Consider the following 19,462-nt stretch of genomic DNA (forward strand, 5'->3'; position numbering starts at 1 on the left):
TGCCTGCTCAACCGCAATAGCTGCATTTTTTAATTATCTAAACTGAAATGGGCAATGACATTTAGGACTTTTTTAAGGCTCCGGATGTCAAGTAAGATCTTAAAAGTGACAAAACATTTAGATTTGATGTTTGAAAATTTCATAAAATAAGAATTCTAAAGATAACAGACAGTTTTTAATCAGATGTTTGGTAATTAATTAGATTTTTTAAAAATAGTTCTTATGAAAATTAATTTCAAGATAAAATTGGTTTTAAAAATTATTCTATATTAATTTTTTCAAGTCCAACTTTTTTCGAACTTTTTGGTTCCTTATAACTTGAGCTACATTTTGCTAAACGCATTAAATTTAATAAAGTGATTGTTGGGATATTTCTGAATTCTTAATTTCATACAGATACATGGTAACTGTCAGTTAAAATGAAGGTTCAGCTAATCTTCTCCCTGTAGTTCTAGAATTGTTTCTCATATATGCTAAAGTTCTGAATTAAAAAATATAAATCACCAAGATACTCTTCAGAGGATATATGATAACGTCACTACAGGATTTGTTGCCAGTTAGAGTCTCTGGCATGAAAGAAATTGAAGTCTTAAATTTCATTGAAGGAAATATTCTCACGGTTCGTTTTTTGTGGACTGGAGCTGAGTAGCTGACAGTTCCTGATTGAGCCAAATCATCCATAAGATTCAATCATCGTGGTCATGATTTTATTAGTTTGGCTCTAATACATTTAAATTATGTCAGCTTCTATCTAGTGCCAAGATGCAGAGCTTTTGGTTGAATGGAATTCAGGGATTAATTTACAGAACCTTCCTTCTTAGTTTCCAGGCCTACAAAGCCACTCACTATCTGCAACCCGTTTACAGTATGTTTTTTACCTTTTTCTGTGTATTGTACAGTTTGTTTTATACAGGTGCTTTCCTTTCTTTAGGAACAGAGTGTGCTTGTATTGCTGTTTATCAAGGTCCCCCCTCCAAGTAGAGAGATGTTGCATCTAGGTAATTGTATTTGTTTATCTAAATAAGCTACCGCTCCCCACCTTCTTTCTAGTGGAATTTCTTTCTTTGCACAGGTAGGTGGACCTCTATATCGTCCACCCTTCAAGCCCAATAGGCTCTCGTGTGAGGGGGTGTGTTGAGATATATAAAATTATTGATGTAGCTTCACCCAACAGCTTAAGCTTTTGGGTTGAATTAGTTCTTAACATAAGCGTTTAAGCTTCATTGCCATTTGATAAAATTATAATTTATAAGTTCTAGCGTCCACATTCCGGAATTGAAAATTTGGAAAAGTTATAACTAATGCTATCAACAATGCCAAGGGAGAGTTTAGTCATTAAGGTGATGACTTGAAAAACTGAAGATGAGTAGAAATATATGAATTTATGAGGTTGAAAGGTAACAAGGCAATAGTTTAAGGGGAGTAAACTTTAAGTCTAGAAATTGTTAATCTAATTATTGAAGGGCTACTAGGCCATGGGTATGACTACATTTGGATGAGTGGTTTGTAAGAGTACAAGATGTAGTCTTTCATTTGCTGAGGCACTTAACAAGGGAAAAAGTGTTTCAGCAGATTTACTATGTGCAGATAACATAACTGACAAGATGTTAATGAAACCTAATGGTGATAACATACTCTATGATACTAACATATATGACAAGTATGTCAGCTCCTATAAGTCAAATCTAATGCAAATTGGGAGAAGCGATTAGGTTCAAAACTAGTAAAATCGTTAACAAATCACAGTAATGCTTAATCAACAGTTAGCTCTGCAAAGCACCTAAGAAAAATAATTTATACAAACATGCATATGAGTGTATATATATATATATGTGACACATCATTTGTGGTTCATCAACATTTTTTGGATGAAAGCTCCAAAATATATAACAGTATCATCGACAATCTTGAATTCAACAAGCTGCAATCAAGCAGCACAATTCGAGAATTGAGAATTAAGCCAGTCATTTCACAGATTGCTCAAAGAAAATAAGAACTGTAGTAGCCTGCAGCTTCCACTTTACCCATCAATTGGTCAAATCCTGGGTAAACAAAGCAATAGCATTTAGATTGAATGAATATGTCTTAAAAGTTTGTGTCCTTGTCTAATCAGGTTTTATGCTCAGTATATTTATGCGCACTCACTCGAGATGGATGAAATAAAATATAATGAATATTAAGAACACATTTCATTGAAATATTAATACCTCTATCAGGACTCTCGATGTATAAATCCTTGGCCCTATGAGGTGATGAATTCTCGTAGGATTGAAGTTGAACGCTCTCTGAACGTGTCTTTTTGTCTTTCGGAGATTCAAATTCTGTGTCAGCCTCTGGTTCCACATTGCTTAGTGTGGGAGCTAGTTGCTTACGTTTTGAACGAGCTCTTCTATTCTGAAACCAATTATAGACATTTGTCTCTGATATTTGACCATGTTGACCAAGTTCAATGGCTATGTCTTTGATCTTCTGTTTGCTTGGAGTACCATTGCCTTCATCAAAAATACGCTCGAGTATTTGAAGCTGAAGAGGCGTTGGAGTCCAACGCTGCCTCGCAGTTATCTTGTGTCCAGAACAAGCCATAAGTGGATCACAGTACAAATTACCCAACCCAAGTCCTAAATATATATATAATTTAGAGCATCGTATAATAATAATAAAACTAAATCTTAGGAGAAATTTAAGGTTAGAAACAAACCAAACCTGCGAGGTCCTGTTGGGTAGTTATGGCCTTGTGCATCTCAACGAGGCGGTCACATATGGTGTCGTAGACAGAAATCTGTTGCCTCAGAAGTTCCATTTGTTCGTCTGTCATCACCTTGACATACAAGCTTCCAATACCATTTGAGATCTCGTGCTCTGTCTCCATTTCTCCTTTTCCTTCTGCACAATCAGAAGAACTAAGCTAACTCCTAACCAAAAAGTGAGGACTCAGTTTTGGATTTGGCATTTTGCAGAGCCTTTCTCAAGTCAAAGCCGAAAGTAGCGTAGTTCATTGCGCAATTTAGCCTCCTTCCGCAAATCTCGCAATTTGGCCATCCTTTCCCTTTTATCACTCTACATTATTACTTTCTTTTATCACTAAACCTTTAAACGAAAAAAATGTATATTATTTTAAAATAGACAAAGTTATATCATTTTAAACGAGAAAAAAAAAATTATTGAAAGAGAGTAAGGAAAAATTTTAAAAATGTGAATTTCACCTCTTTGTAAGTGTGAAAAGATATAAGATGTGTCATTTAAAAAGACACACATTTTTTCCGCCTTTAAATTAGTTGTCCTGATAGTTACATATGACTTTATATTTCTTTCTTTTATGTGGTGTTTGGTTGGGAGCTTTTCAGCGGATATCTATCTTTCTCAAGTATGGCTTTTAGAAACACCATGTTTGTTTCAACGTTTTTCACCAAAAACTCATCTATCCAATTTGTCTGGATTTATGAGAAACATAGATATCCGCACTGTTTAGAAACCCAATTTGAAGGTGGGATTTTTCGGAAAATCGATTATCTGACTTTTAATGCACTGTTGATTTCATAAAGTTACCTAATTTTTCCAGTAAAGTTTTTCCCCACGAAACAATTTTTTTTTACATTTTTCTACCCATCTTACTTTATCTATCTTTCTAATCATTTCTCTATCTATCTCATTTCCCTACTATTCCAAAAAAAATTCCTGAACTAAACGCCTCCTTAAAGACTGTTGCAATGGAATTTTTTTAATGTAGACCCGGTGTATTATTTTTAAGTTGCACCATTTTTAAGGTGCACCTTTTCCCAAAACAAAAAAAAATTCTTCCACTTAAATTCTTTTCTTTTTGTCAAATTCTCCGTCCGTCTCTTATTTTTTTCCATTTTAGGACAGAGACTCAAAGTCCCGGTCCATATAAAATAAGCTCCTTGCAATGAATTATCCTCCTTTGATATATTAAAAAAGTTCGCTTTTTTGCAGTTACTACATATAAGATACTTACAGTAAGTTCAATACGACGTTGTTTTGGGACAGAAATCATGGTGTATTTGTAATTTTAATTTATTTCAGAGTTATAATAGTCTTTATATTTATAAATTTTTAAAATATCAAAACGACGTCGTTTTGAAAATAAATACAGATAACTTATCTGCAGAAATATTTTTTCCATTAAAAAAACTTATTAAAATCGTTTTTCTATTTTTTTTCTAGTTCAATTAGTTGTCCTAATAGTGGAATGGGAGAGAGCGTAATAAACGCATCCCTGCCGAGAACGCGTGCACCGTTGTCCGACCAAGTTTCGAACGCATTGACCAAATTTTTTTATGCTTAATGATTTACAATTAAAGAGAAAGTAAAAATTTATTCTGTCCTTCGAAATGTTAAGTATACGTTAATCAAATCTCTCTATTATAAATTTTATTAAAATATTTTATATATAAATTATAAAATTTAGAGACTAAATTACTATTTTTTATTATTATATGATAAATTAATATCAATCATATATAATTGAAAGATTAAATTAATATCGTTTTTTAATAATATATCAATCATATATAATTGAAAGATTAAATTAATATCATTTTTTATTATTAAAAAACTAAATTGATGACACTCTTTATCTTTTAAAGACTGCATATATGTCATTTATATTTCAAGAATTAAAATAATGTAGGCTCAATTTTAAAATTTTAGAATGTGATTTACTATAAATTTAACTATCAGTAAATATAAGAGACTTTATATTTATATACACGCACGCGCGCATATATATATATATATATATATATATATATATATATATATATATATATATATCTATCTATCTGTGTGGGGATGTTTGGAATAAGATTCAAGGTTGAATTAAAAAAATATCATATAATTTTTTTTGAAAAATAGTATGTTAATCCGAAATTATTTAATATACTTTTAAAATATATAAAAATAATAAATATTTGGTTTTATTGTTATTTAATTTTTACAAAAATTTGACATAAAAATTAAAAAAAAAACAAATAATTATATAAAATCGGCTCTATCAATAAAAATTACATTCTATATAATTTTTTTATTATCTATATACGTATGTATTTATCTATATAGGTTTAATACTTATAAAATAAAATTATTTCTTACACACATAAAAGTATGTGTGATTTTTTTTCTCCTTTCACATGATCTCATATGGACCCCACATACTTTTACGTATGTATAATAGATAATTTTATCTCCTGTTTTGGGAATTCAAATATGAGTGACAAAAAGTCTCATATTGGAAATGAATGAGCTAAGCATGGCACATATAAGTGAAAGAACCCATAAACTCAATTTCTTAAGATTTTATGTTAAGATATGGTGTCGGACTCCCTTGTTGTGGGTTTGTCGCTTAGGCCCATTAATATGTGGATGATAGTCTTCCTTGATTGGGCTTCCCCTAGCTGTTGCGCAACTCTGGTATCAGATCATTGGCCCAGGTGTACCGAGTATTTGGAGATATGGTTGGTGTTCAAGTTTGTAGGTTGCGCAAACCCATGTTGTGAACCAAGAGATTGACCTACTCGTGGTTGGTAACTTATACATATTTGAAGAAACTTTCGGTTGAGGAGGATTTGACAATTGTAGGATCCACACTTAAGGGGAGATGAATGGGATATTGAAGTATAATGTAGTTTCATATTGGTTGGTAATAGACTAAGTGAAGTGCATATAAATGGGAAGATCGATAACCCAATGCCTTAAGGTTTTGGATTTGGATATGATATCTAAACCCATGTTATAGGTTTGTCGCTTAGGCCAATTTGATGTGTGGATGGTAGCCTCCCCTAATTAGGCTCCTCCAGGTCGCTGCCCAACAATGGTATCAGAGTCAATGATTGATTGGCTTGGGTTACCGAGTACTTGGAGATGGTGATTGGTGTTCAGGTTTGTACGCATGAGCAAACCCATGTTGTGGACCAAGAGACTGACACACTCTTGGTTGGTGATCCCATTAATACTCGAAGAAGCTTTTGCTTGAGGGGAAGTGGACAATTGTAAGACTCACACTCGAGGGAGAGATTGTTGGAAATTCAAGTGTGAGTAATAAAAAGTTTCACATTAGAAAGGAATGGGCTAAGCAGAGCACATATAAGTGAAATGACTCATGAATTCAATGTCTTAAGGTTTTAGGTTAAGTTCATTGATGTGTCAATGATAATCTACCCTAATTGGGCTCCCATTGCATGTACCGAGTATTTGGAGTTGGTGGTTTGTGTTCGGGTTTGTAGGCTCTTGTAGACCAAGAGACTAACCTACTCCTGGTTGGTAACCTCATCAATATTACTCGAAGAAACTTTCGCTTGAGAGGGAAGACCCATAAACTTAATGTCTTAAGGTTTTGAGTTAAGATATGATATCGAAATTCCATATTATAAGTTTATTACTTAGACTCACTTGATGTGTGGATGATAGTCTACCCTGTTTAGGCTCCCCTGGCCACTGCCTAACAGACTTATATGTACCATATCAGCACAACATTAACATCAAACCCTGTATAATAATATAAGAAAAATATGTTTTTAATGTTATTTGAGACAATAAAATTGTATCATACAACACACAAAAAATAAGTGAAATCCTTTTTTTTTCTTTGTCTCTCTTCTTCTTGACTTTCACCTATTTTTTTTGTGTAAGAATCAGATACCCATGTAATAATTACTTAAACTTATATGGAGCTATAAACTATTACGAACTGTGTAAATGATGTAAATCAAAAGCAAAATTAATAAAGGAACAGATGTCTGCGTGAAAGTGCATAAATATAATGATTAACCATGGCCCAAAACAAGCGCAGATATTCCACTTACCATTGGAAACAGAAAGAGTGGATTAGTCTTTAACCACTTCTAAGATAAGATAATGTTATCTTTGCTACTTGCTAGCTTGTTATGTGTAATTGGTCGCATTTTGCTTTTGTTAACTATGGCCCATCTTAACAGAAACGCAATTTAATTTAATAGAAAAAAAAATAATGTTTACATAATGCAGCAACAAGAAAATAACAAAAACTCCCCAGGCTTCTTGACATGACACTGACAGAGTTGTCTAATGGATTATAATAGAATCAATATTGTATCCATAGTGTGTCAGGTTCAACCTTATCGAATTTAATCAACATATCAAAGCAATCAACCTAAAAAAATTCTACCTCGAAATTCAATAGCTATTTTTATTTTTTGGTAAGATGAGTATGGCATATTATTGCTGGGGAATCTTTGTGGCCGAATACATATATATATATATATATAGTAAACCTTATTTCCATTAAGTCTTTGAGGAGACATGCTTCCGATGCAATCAAAACAAGTATCACCATCCTTATTTAATTGCAAAGGATATCAGTCACAAAATAATAATAATAATAATAAATTTTGATTTATAATTTAAAGGGAAATCTTCAAAAAAATCCTTATGGATTTTCTTAATTATCACTTATCCTCTCACAAATTTTTGAATCATTTACACTCTTATTTAGATTTTTTTTATCTCTTACCCCCTGACTTAAAGTTTCTTTATCACTTACCTTCCTCACTTAGGAGGTAAATGATAAAAAAAATTTAAGTCATAGGATAAATGATTCAAAATTTTAGAGAGGATAAATGATTATGAAAAAAATTACAGGATTTTTTGTTGAAGTTTTTCCTAATTTAAAAGTTAAAAATATAAATTCATTAAACAGTACAAGCTTTTGGATACAATTGCATCGTCGTTGTGTAATTCCTTTTATAGACTATAGATGATTCATTTCATGAAAATAAATATTAGTGATCAAAAGAAGTGTATGTTTAAATTAATTTAAATTTAAAAAGTTTTTTTAGTTTCTAAATATAATTAAAATATAAAATTGTTTTAAACATAAAATGAATCAAAACAATGGGAAGGATATTGTGACAACCAAGTTGTGTTACTACTAAGTGACTATCAATTAATCTCACCGTTAGATCGATTATGTTGATCTAACGGTTATATTTATTTCCATCTTTGTATGGTCATGGTTTCCTAAATTTAATACTTTATATTTATTTCCACCTTTGTATGGTTATGATTTCTCATATTTAATGCTTTCACTTTAAATATGAGAAATCATAACCGTACAAAGATAAAAATAAATATAACCGTTGGATCAACATAATCGATCTAACGGTGAGATTAATTGATAGTCACTTGATAATAACACAACTTAGTTGTTACAATATATTCTCCTTAAAACAAATGCAGATTGATCAAGGAACCATTTTCAGATGGTTAGATTTCGAGAATAGAATTTTTTTATTATTATTATTATAATGGGATCGAATACTATACTACACACAGCTCATACTACTAGACTAAACCAAGTAGTTCATATGACTAAAAGATTGAAGGAAAATGTTATTAATATATTATTTGATATCTTTATAATATTTGTTAATTGTTAAATAAAATTCAATAATAGTCATACTCTTTATTAATAAAATAATTATAAATTTTATCATATAATAAATATTTAAAAGAAAATACTTGAAGGATGTTGTTATCGTCTCTCAAACAGTAAATAGGGAAGTGGGTTGTGCCTTCCTGACAAGACAAACCAATAGCAGAGATACAATCAAGACATGACAAGGAACAGAGCTCAAGGCTTGTCTTGTGATGTGGGACTGTGAGCAATACTGGTATTTTTGTAATTATTTTAAATTAAGTTTCTCATGTATAGGATTTGTCAACGAAATATTAATTACTCAATAATTATCATTGATTTAAGTGATAAAAGAACTTGTTTCGAGAGAAATCAGAGAATGATGTTAATATATTGCCGTTGTGCCCTAAGTTTGGCATGTTTACAAGTGCTAGGATCGATGTCCGAATGAGTTTTAAACTAATTTAATGGATTAGCCATGTGAATCGCATAATCAATTAAGCTTTTAATAATATATAATCAGTAATATTTTATATAAAAAAACAACCATAAGAGATAATAATATTTCTATCTTAAGTTTTGGGCTGTTGCCATTTGTGCTACTTCCCTCGTGATGATCAACAAAATCATTGCAAAGATAATGTTTCTTATGGCGAGTCTAAGATGCACCAATTAAAAGTGCACCGATGCACTATAGTCAAATACCGTTGAATTAACAAGAGTAATAAGTGTAAGTGCTTGTTAATTTTGGAATTAAATAAACTTTTAATAAAAAAAATGGCAACGATCACACTATTCCACCACCACCTCTCAGGCGATGTACGTTGTTACTATGAAACCTTTCTTCCTCCCACCCACCCTATGAGGCTATGACCTATTACCAACTACGATTGAGATTAAAAAAAAAATTCATAAAAAGAAATGGTTTTTTTTTTATACAAACTCTAATTACCTTTTTAAGGATATAAACCTTGACTCTTTAAAGTTTAAACCGATTATAAGACTAATTTTAAGTTGAGATTTATCTCCATTTCTCAAAGAAAAGTTTTCTTTCAATTGTACTTGAGTAGATAAATATCAGCATTATTACATAACCGACTCAATTAAAAGGCTGTGTTTCGAATAATTAAAAATAATATTTGATTTATTTAGAAATCAAATCCGACGTTTATAATGTTAACAAATAAGAAATTATTCGATTCATAAAATCACGTGAATTTTATATTTTTTAAATTTAGAATATTGTTAAATTAATGTAAAGAAATGCGAGGGGCAACTTTAGTAAAGAAATCTCATGTACAAAGTAATCAATCTGATTATTGTCAAAATGTTTTAAAAAAACATTTCAAAATAAGTATTTTGTCAGTATAAAGTAAATAATTTATGATTATTAACAATTTTATCCTTTTTTTTAAATAACATTATTTACGCGAAATAGCTGTTTTAAGAAAAAGAGTTATTTTGAAATACAAAAAGAAAGGAAAAAAAGTTATCTTGAAATCCAAAAAAAAAAAGGGAAAAAATGTTATGTTTGGAAGCAATATATTTTCGAGATACACACCTGTAAATCTCATAAATAATAGAGGATATAAATCTTAAATAATTAATGAAAGATAAAAAAGTAATTATAACAAGAGTAAATACTTTTTCAGTCATCAGCGAATTTTATGATGTCCATTTTAGTCCTTAGCAAATAAAAAGACTATTTTGGTCCCTAAAAAATTCAAAGTGGAACCATTTTAATGTGAGTCTAATGTGAGTCTTTTTGAATTTGTGAGTGATTACGATTTCAATTAAATGAGTCTTTTTTGAATCTCTTAGGAACCACAAATAAACTTTTTATTTGTTAGGTACTAAAGGAAACATCGCAAAATTTGCTGAGTACCAAAAATAGTATTTACTCTTATAATAATAATAATAATAAATCTGGAGTTACATACGCACTCTCCGTTCGAAAAATATAAGAAAAAAGAAAAAATTAAGTGTGACATGACATCATTCAACTTGAATTTTTGTTGGGAAACGACATCGGTTTCTTGCGAGGAGTTACTATAAGAAACGACACTCTTTAAGTCTCTGCATCCATCGCTAGTTGTGAACTGAGTGGGAAGACGAGGATGATGATGACCAACACCAAGATGATAGAAGAAGAGAACAAGAAAGTGATTGAGGGAAGAGAAGTGATACCCCTCCTTACCCCATACAAGTTGGGAAAATTTAATTTATCCCACAGGTAAGTTCTACCCTTTAGACATATTGAAGTACTTCTTTTAAATGGAGCAGAATGTTTAACGAACGTACCTAGATTGCTTAGTTCCCCCAAAGTTCTTGACTTTTATATTTTTGGCTTTGATTGTTTTATTTTGTATGAAAATTGTTTTATCACCTTACGACTCAATTAGTGATAAACTCCGTACTTATTAAAAACAAAAAAAAAAATTATATGCAAATCAAATAGTTACGAAAAACAATTTTCATGTAATATGAAAAATGTTTTTTCCTTATTTTTTTTATATATTTATGACTTTGTTTTTTTGTGTTTCATTCTTTAGGATTGTTCTTGCACCGTTGACAAGAACGAGGTCCTACAATTTCGTGGCTCAGCCCCATGCTGCTCTATATTATTCTCAACGAACAACAAATGGTGGCTTCTTGATAGGGGAAGCATCAGGGGTGTCAGAAACTGCACAAGGGTAATCTTCCATTCTTATTTCTTCTCTGTGCAATTCTCAGGGTCCATAATTACTGTTTTCATGGGGTGTTTGACAGAGATTTTTTTTTTTTTCTTCAAGAATTTTAATTTTCAGAATTACGACGAAAACATTCAGTTTACGATAATATTTAAAAATTAAAAAAAAAATAATTTTTCAGAAATTCTATAAAATTTCTTGTCCCAAACGTTCGCCTAAAGAGAATATTTTGGAGTCGTGGAGCATATATAATGACTTTTAGTGCCACCAATTACTATGTTTTACTTCTGACTATGACACTTCACCGAAAAAAAAAGTATTTTATTTTTGAAGTCTTTAAGTCAACAATAATATTTAAAACTAATTGTGTGCTGGAAGTTAAAAAGAAAAAAAGAAGAATAAAAATTACTCCATTTGCTTTAAAATAGATTAAAAAATTAAAATGAATCAGCTAAAGGAAGAGATTAATATTTTAAAATAAAAGATAAAAGAGTGTTAATTTGAAATAACTTTTCAAGAAAATAAAATGTAGTATACTCTTGAAAAAGCAATCACGCTCGTTTCTATCTGGCCTTGGCTTTTCCCAAGTCATGAAGTGAATTTGTGCCTTGAAATATTGCGTTTGACTGTGTATTAATTTTTTTTCTTATAAAATTATTTTATAAAATAGTTAAAAAAATATTTACCAAAAAATATAATTAATAAAATAAGTGTTTTATATTCTTTTTCATTTTGAAAGTTAAAAGTCAAAACATAAAATAAATATGATTCAGATATATTCTTTAAACTTGATGGTAAAAACAATAAAACAGTTATAAGTTTTTTTAAAAAGTTAAAAAAAAATCAAATTTTTTTTTGAAACAGATTTCAAACAGTCACATTGATCTTAGCTTACATTAATCACATCACACATCTTTTTGATGTTTTTTGACTGATTATTAATAAGAAACAAATCAATAAAAAATAATCGAGATGAGAGTTAAAGATTCAAGGTGTAAATAACACAATTCCTTTAACTATCTATAAGTGACAGCTAAAGATGTTTGTTTGAGATTCTTATCAAGGCGTGTTTTTCGCAAAGCACGAAACGTAAATTAGAGGTTAAACAAAATGGGGAATACAAGAATTTTAGTATTTTTTAAATATTAAATATTTAAAAAAATTAAATTAAATTAAATTAAATTAATAATTTTTTCTTTTTTTTATTTTTTTATTTTAAAGTGATTATCAGAATTTGATAAAAGAATGTAATATTTATATTTAATAATTACTACATTTGTTTTCTTCATGTTTTTGTTTGTTTGTCATTAAAGGTACCCAAATACACCTGGCATTTGGACAAGAGAACAGGTGGAAGCATGGAAACCTATTGTGAGAGCCGTTCATGAGAAAGGGGGCATATTCTTTTGCCAACTCTGGCATGCTGGAAGAGTCTCCAACTATGGTATCTCTGTTTTTACTCTTTAGCAATATAAGTTAAGGAGTTTGATTTCCTCTATGATAATTGAATTTTTATGTTGTAATTCAACCTATGGATTAATAGTGGCTTCATGCAAATTTAAAGTAAATCGAAAAGTCACAATATGATAATTGAATTTTTACGTAATATGAGAAAATATTTTTCCATAAATTAAATATCTACATTATATTTTGCCTTCGTTATTAGTAATCCAAGCTGAAAATAGTGATGGAAACAAACATAATATGATTATATGGGAAAAATCATAATTATACAAAATGAATCAACGGTTATGATTCTTCATATGACTATCTCAATTTTTTTTCATACGAGAGGATCGAGATCCAAACAGTTATAGGGTTATAAAATTAATATGTACTAAGTTTCACTCTCTCTCTCTTTTTAATTTGATTTTCCAAATTATGATGCCATGTATAAGGAAATGATGACATAAATACTGAGAACATGATCAAACAGGTTACCAGCCAGATGGGCAACCCCCAATTTCAAGTACAAACAAACCAATTCAAAAGGAAGGTAGCAGCACTAAATACCCACCACCTCGTCGCCTCAGAACCGATGAAATCCCCAAAATTGTCAATGATTTCAGAATGGCAGCTAAAAATGCCATAGAAGCGGGTAACCTTATCTTAGAATTTTATATAATTTTCATTTTTATAATGTCACATAAATATTGAAGCAAAAATTAAACAGGTTTTGATGGAGTAGAGATACATGGAGCCAATGGATACTTGCTTGATCAGTTTCTAAAGGACAAAGTAAACGACAGAGATGATGAGTATGGAGGTACCTTAGAAAATCGTTGTCGTTTCCCACTAGAGGTGGTGAAAGCGGTAGGTGATGAGATCGGAGCTGACAAAGTTGGTGTCAGGCTGTCCCCTTTCGCTGATTATTGTGATTGTGGAGACTCTGACCCTCAAGCATTGGGAATTTACATGGCTCGGTCCTTGAGTCAATTGGGCATTCTCTATTGTCATGTAATTGAACCAAGGATGCGCACAATGTTTGACAAGTTTGAGTCCAATGAGTCCCTATTGCCCATTAGAAAGGCCTTCAATGGAACCTTTATTGTCGCTGGTGGCTACAACAGGAATGAAGGAAACAAAGTTTTGGCCAGCGGTGGTGCAGATTTGGTGGCTTATGGACGCCTCTTTTTGGCAAATCCGGATCTGCCTACAAGATTCGAACTGAATGCTGAGTTAAACAAGCCCGATAGGAGCACATTTTACACAAATGATCCTGTCCTTGGATATACGGATTATCCGTTTCTTGAAAGCATGACTTAGAAACGACTATTAATTAATAGGGAAAAGTGTCTAAGATATAAAACTATGTCATTCTAAGTGAGATAAATAAAGGAGAGAGGGAGTAAACAAGAAAAATAAAAAATTGTGAATCTCATCTCTTTGTGAGAGTAAAATAATATAAATTGTGTTTTCCGTAATTTATAATAGTCCAAACCAGCGATTTGGATTTATTTGAATTTTGAATCATCTATGACCTATGGAGTTCAATAAAAAAACTTCTTTATGCCGTTTATCGATATCATACTCCAATAGGCATCCTTCACGCATTTTATTCACATTATGGATAATAAAATAAGGTTACGAAAAAGTCTGCTTAAAACAGCTTTATTCATTTGTGAATATGATAAGACTGAAACTTTCTCCCGAGGAGAATTTTACCTTAACTTTTTATACTCTCCCTCCTAAAATAGAAAATGCTAATACATGTTTTGCATCACATACTCACACAATAAAATCATATTACATATCAGTTGTAACAATCATATCAGCTATAAGTATAACAACCTTCCAAGTCACTTCCTAATTTCTCTCACTTGTCTAACATGCTAATTACCCAATACGTATATTTAAATCTTGTAACATACTCCATACCTTTGAAGACATAGTTGTATCAAGTGTCAACATATTTTACGTCGATATATGGCCAAATGGCCACGCTTCAAGGTTATTGTGTGCTAACTCCCATACACAAAATCACGTATGCTAATACTTTATAAAAAGGATTTTTTTTTTCTTACAACATTCTATAATTACTGATTTTCTTCCATCAAGCTTCGGTTTTTGCACAACAGCGTGAAACAAACATATCTCTCTACCGGTTTTATGGATGGGCTTCCAAAAAAAAATGTTTTTTTATGTCCAAGACTTTTTAACAGAAGCTAAATATATTTAGATTTTTTAAAAATATTTTGCTTTTAACTTCTAATTTTTTCAGAAGTTAAAATTTTGTTTCCAAAAAAAATATGTTACTTAGCTTTTTTTATGATTTCTGTTTTTTTAAAAAGAAATATCTAAACAGACTTTTTCTGATAAATGCCTTTTTTATTTTTTGAAAAAACATCTTCTGGAATGGGAAAAAACTCATCGAAACGAGCCAGTTAGAGACTGAAGAGATATCAAACGGTGAAACAGTCAATGGAGGAGCGAAATCTTTCCTCCATGTGTACGAAAAAATTCCTCCAAAAGACATTGCGACATGCCAACAATTTAAGATAAGCTGAGTACAAAAATACAGGTAGCATATTCTTTTATGTTATACATTTCCTAAAGCTTTTAAATAGGATACGTAAATTTTAATATGATATATTTCCTCTTGCTTTAAACTATAACACAAAATTTTTCATATAAAAATTTTGGGAGAAAAAAAATTTCCAACTGAAACAAGAAATGTAGGACCTATAGATTTCATAAAAAAAGAGAAAAAAATTAAGGGAAAAGTGTTTGTCATTTTAAATGACAGAAAGTTATGTCATTTTAAGAGAGATACAGACACAGAAATTTTGAATTTTAAATTAAAAAAAACCACCCACTTTTTCTCTCCCATAATTTCCGTTTTTCTGTGTCTATCCCTCTCCTAAAATGACATAACTTATGTCATTTAAAATGACAAACACTAAACTCAAAAATTAATGACACATATTTTGATGTTTCTATAAGAGGAGATTAGTGTAATCTCCTATAACATAAGATAAATATTTACTATAAATTTTATATCACTAACAGTAAAAGTGGAAGTGAACGTTCTTGGCAAGAAAAAACATCATAGATTATAAAAAATATAAATATAATTTTACAAAATAGTATTGTAATATTTTGCATATATACACTTACGTTAAGTTCAACTCTCCCTGTCATGCATGTCAGATCCCCTCCCACATTGTCATACCATCGAGTAGATTTTTGGCGCAACGGAAATGGATACTCTCTTATCATCAAGGAATATATATATATATATATATATATATATATGGAAATATAAGAATCATGTTGCAGGAATGGCACTGTTCATTCCTGCAATAAAAATCTGCTTCCGTATCTTAAAGATACGGCGTCGTATCCTGATTTTGGTTTGACTTTTTTTTTTAAGCGTGGGACCCACATTTGATTTGTGTGTGCAAAAAAAAGCTCTCGTCATGTCACATGACAAAAAGCGAACACATATAAATATATATATATATATATATATATATATATATTCCTATTTGATAACGATAGATACATTCATAATACCACAAAGGGCGTTTGGTACCCGGAATTTTTCAAGAATCTTCGGAAATTGAATTTTTCTAAATTTTAAATTTACGGATATTATAATAAACTGAATGTAAAAATCATATTTTTGAAAATATAGATTCCCGGCTTAAAAAAAATTTCTCATTTACCAAACGCCTCACAAATATTTTCCATATCATCCTCCCCACTAACTTCCCTACACGCTAGCGGCACCCGAATGCTACGACTCTCTGAAAGCACCACTTACACGACCCCAGGATACCCCACCTCAGTCTAACGACTTTCAACGGTACGTCACAGGATAGTAACATAGGAACAGAAGAGTTTCCTATCCCACTGCGAGAGATAGTGTTGTCCTGACAATTTTCTGGCTCACCATTCTATCGAGACAATCTGAGTCGTTGAATGACACATGGATTCTCCAAACTTCTAACAATTCGAAATTTAACTCAATTTGTCAATTGAGTCCAAAACAAACGTTTAAAATCAAAATTTCTATGAAATTGCAACATCCACGATCATCTCATAATTTTGAAATGCAACTGAACGGCTGAAATTAACAAGAGAGTTCTGCTTCAGCTTCCACCATTGCTAGGAGTTGGGCGTTGACTCGTTAACTATTAATTTATTTTTCTTTTGCAACGATGAAGAAGCTAAAAAAAATTGAATCATGAAACACTTCACTCATGTTAAAATCAGAATAATAGAAGTATAGTACAGCACAGGCAAAAGCATCGAGGCATGCACTCCGCCGAATAAAAAACAAACCGAAAGCAATAATTCCGAAATCTTCAACAAACAAATTAAACATTTAACACATGAACAAACGTATCGTATAGATAAATCAATTTGTTCTATATACAAAGCAATAAACCATAAAAATGTAAAATAGCAAGCCAATCCTTGCCACATATACAAAGCAATGATTAAGACAAACAGACAATGACATGCAGACGGTCGGTAGCAGCTTAAAAATAAGGTACCAAGAATGGAAAAAACACACCGAAAATAAATATCCACAAGAAGATTACAGTGAGAATTAACAACTACCACAACCACTGCAGAATAGCAAGTGTTAAAAAGTGGCATTCGCACAATATCCCGAACACAGAGAACCAGACGTTAAACATGATTCCAAGAACCAACACACAAAGTGCAGAAAGCATACGCCAACAACAAATATAAAACATCGATCGAAAATACACAACCCAAGATACAACAGGAAGGAAATGATGAGCCAATTATATTGATATAAACATAACCAGATTTCATCAAGAAAAGATAAATCAAACTAAAAAGCTCTACAAAGATAAACACCCCTTAACTAAACAGTTGAAATTAAAAGTACAAATAAAGGTCAACCCCCTTCTTTTCACTATCGTTTTGGAAAGACAAAACAAAATTACTGAGGGATCAGGGAATATTTTCCGGAAGCAAGAAATATGTTTATCAGGAAGCGACCCAACGACCAAACCATCCAAGTACGATGATAGATCATCAGAACAACCTAGATAAATACTATCCTCAGTCCAGTTGCTACTCGTCATCATCCTCCTACACAGAATAAAAGACACAAATAAGTAACTACAATGCAAAAATGTTTAAAGCTGTAAAGCTATGATGATAATAGACAAAGCTTTTAAGCAAACCTCGCCATCATCATCCTCGTCGTCATCCTCATCATTCACCTCAGATATTGATTTCTCAGATTCTTCTTCGTCTCCTGCAGTAGGACCTTCAGCCTAACAACAAACAAAAAGAAGGCATGAGAATCATTCATTGCAAAGCTAAATTACCACACCAAAAGAGATACACCCACTTGTTTCTTGTTATAGGCTCTCATGCTCTTCTCATAATCAGCCTTTCGTTTCTCTGCCTTTGCAACATATGGTGCTTTCTCCTAAAACCCATTAACCAGAACTTCATTAAAATCATATACTATTATTCGAGACGCAATTTATGGTAAAGAAACAGTGAAGTACATACAGCATCAGACAAAGACTTCCACTTTGCTCCAGCAGCTTTGCCCACCTTCAAAAAGCACAATCAAGACTTTGAGCTACACACCAATGAAAATAACATAAGAACCACAGTTAACACTTACAGCAGATACTGCTTTGTTGTCTGGATTCTCCTTGTTGAACTGTTTCCTAAATTCCTCCCTTTAATAATCAAACAAGTTTTAGAAAAAAGCACCAAAATCAATAAATACAAGGATTGAATAATATGCCATATTCATGAAGCGGAAATTAGATCTAGCACAACACTTAATATGCATTGTTTTTTGTTGTCACAAAATATTTACGATAATTCAATCATGTAAAAAAAATTTAAAAAAAATCACATATTATTTACCGTAGGATGAGGATAAAAGTTTTGACGAGAACAATTTTCGGTGGAAAGGGAAGAAGAGCGGATCGGAAATCAAATGGATCGTAGAGTTAAAAATATATATATATAATTACATGAAAACGAAGAAAGCACTGGGAGGTCTCTTTGGCTTGTTAGGGTCTTTGGCTGCCTTCCCCTTGCTTGGTTTCCTGCTACCCTTGGTGGCGGCGCCACCTTTCTTATTCACAGCAAGTCTGCACCGAAAGCAAAAAGCAATAGCATTAAAAACAACCAAATAGCATAATCACACAATTATATTAAGTCGTTGCAGTTCAAAAGAGGGATCAAGCCGGTATTTCTCGAATATAAGATCTCAGATCTGAAATACCTGAAACCCTAATTTATTTTCTGTTGTTTTTTTGGCACGAACGAATAAAATCGAAAGTGATAAACCAGTTGAGGTTCGATTAAAAAAACGAATAAAACTTACTTGGCATCAGCTCTCTTCGATTCGGTCTTCGACTTGCCACCTTTCATGACGGAAACTGCAATTACACGATCGGGTCAGTTTTTTCACCGTAAACTCATGGAAAACAAAGAAAATCGCAGAAAAATTGTGAAAAATGGAGGGATATACGTACCGGAAGGTGGGGAATGGGGTTGGGAGTTAGGGTTTGGGGGGGAGAGAGAGGAAGAGAGAGAGGAAGAGTTTGGGGGAATATAGAAGTGGTAAGACACTATGACATAAGGCTAAGCACAAATGCGGTGAGATATTAAGCCCTTTGGGGAAATTGAAATTCAATTGCGAACGAAATGAAATCTAACGGAGTGTAGGGGTTTAGGCGGGAATTTAAATTTAATGCCATGTCATTGATCCGTGGGTTCTTCTTGTGTTGGCTGCGTTATTCCTAAGCTTATGCCTCCGTTTCCATTTTGTGTTTTCTCTGTGTTTCTTCAACCGGTCGGTTCTGACTTGGGTTCAGTTGACGTCGCCAAAGCCCAGTTCTAATCTATT

General features: G+C 31.7%; 3 protein-coding genes across 3 annotated transcripts; 1 reads left to right on the plus strand and 2 right to left on the minus strand.

The window, feature by feature from the left end:
* Positions 1–1,831: 1,831 nt before the first annotated feature.
* LOC133315262 (WUSCHEL-related homeobox 8-like) lies at positions 1,832–3,001 on the minus strand. The gene is made up of 3 exons (XM_061516854.1): positions 2,704–3,001; positions 2,208–2,618; positions 1,832–2,042 (listed from the first exon to the last, which is right to left on the minus strand). The coding sequence occupies exons 1-3, from the start codon at positions 2,867–2,869 to the stop codon at positions 1,981–1,983; spliced, it is 639 nt and encodes a 212-aa protein (XP_061372838.1). The 5' UTR covers positions 2,870–3,001; the 3' UTR covers positions 1,832–1,980.
* A 7,544-nt stretch (positions 3,002–10,545) lies between these two features.
* LOC133315256 (putative 12-oxophytodienoate reductase-like protein 1) lies at positions 10,546–13,938 on the plus strand. The gene is made up of 5 exons (XM_061516848.1): positions 10,546–10,640; positions 10,960–11,100; positions 12,411–12,549; positions 13,042–13,195; positions 13,271–13,938. Exons 1-5 carry the CDS (start codon positions 10,546–10,548, stop codon positions 13,861–13,863), a joined length of 1,122 nt encoding a protein of 373 aa, XP_061372832.1. The 3' UTR covers positions 13,864–13,938.
* A 3,400-nt stretch (positions 13,939–17,338) lies between these two features.
* LOC133315225 (HMG1/2-like protein) lies at positions 17,339–19,253 on the minus strand. Its single transcript, XM_061516804.1, has 8 exons — positions 19,089–19,253; positions 18,938–18,992; positions 18,582–18,701; positions 18,221–18,278; positions 18,103–18,147; positions 17,936–18,016; positions 17,766–17,858; positions 17,339–17,670 (listed from the first exon to the last, which is right to left on the minus strand). Exons 2-8 carry the CDS (start codon positions 18,982–18,984, stop codon positions 17,653–17,655), a joined length of 462 nt encoding a protein of 153 aa, XP_061372788.1. The 5' UTR covers positions 18,985–18,992; positions 19,089–19,253; the 3' UTR covers positions 17,339–17,652.
* Positions 19,254–19,462: the final 209 nt, after the last annotated feature.

Source organism: Gastrolobium bilobum, unplaced genomic scaffold (genome assembly GCF_033153095.1).
Source record: "Gastrolobium bilobum isolate Gb01-03AN ecotype WA unplaced genomic scaffold, APGP_CSIRO_Gbil_v1 utg5152, whole genome shotgun sequence".
NCBI lineage: Eukaryota > Viridiplantae > Streptophyta > Magnoliopsida > Fabales > Fabaceae > Gastrolobium > Gastrolobium bilobum.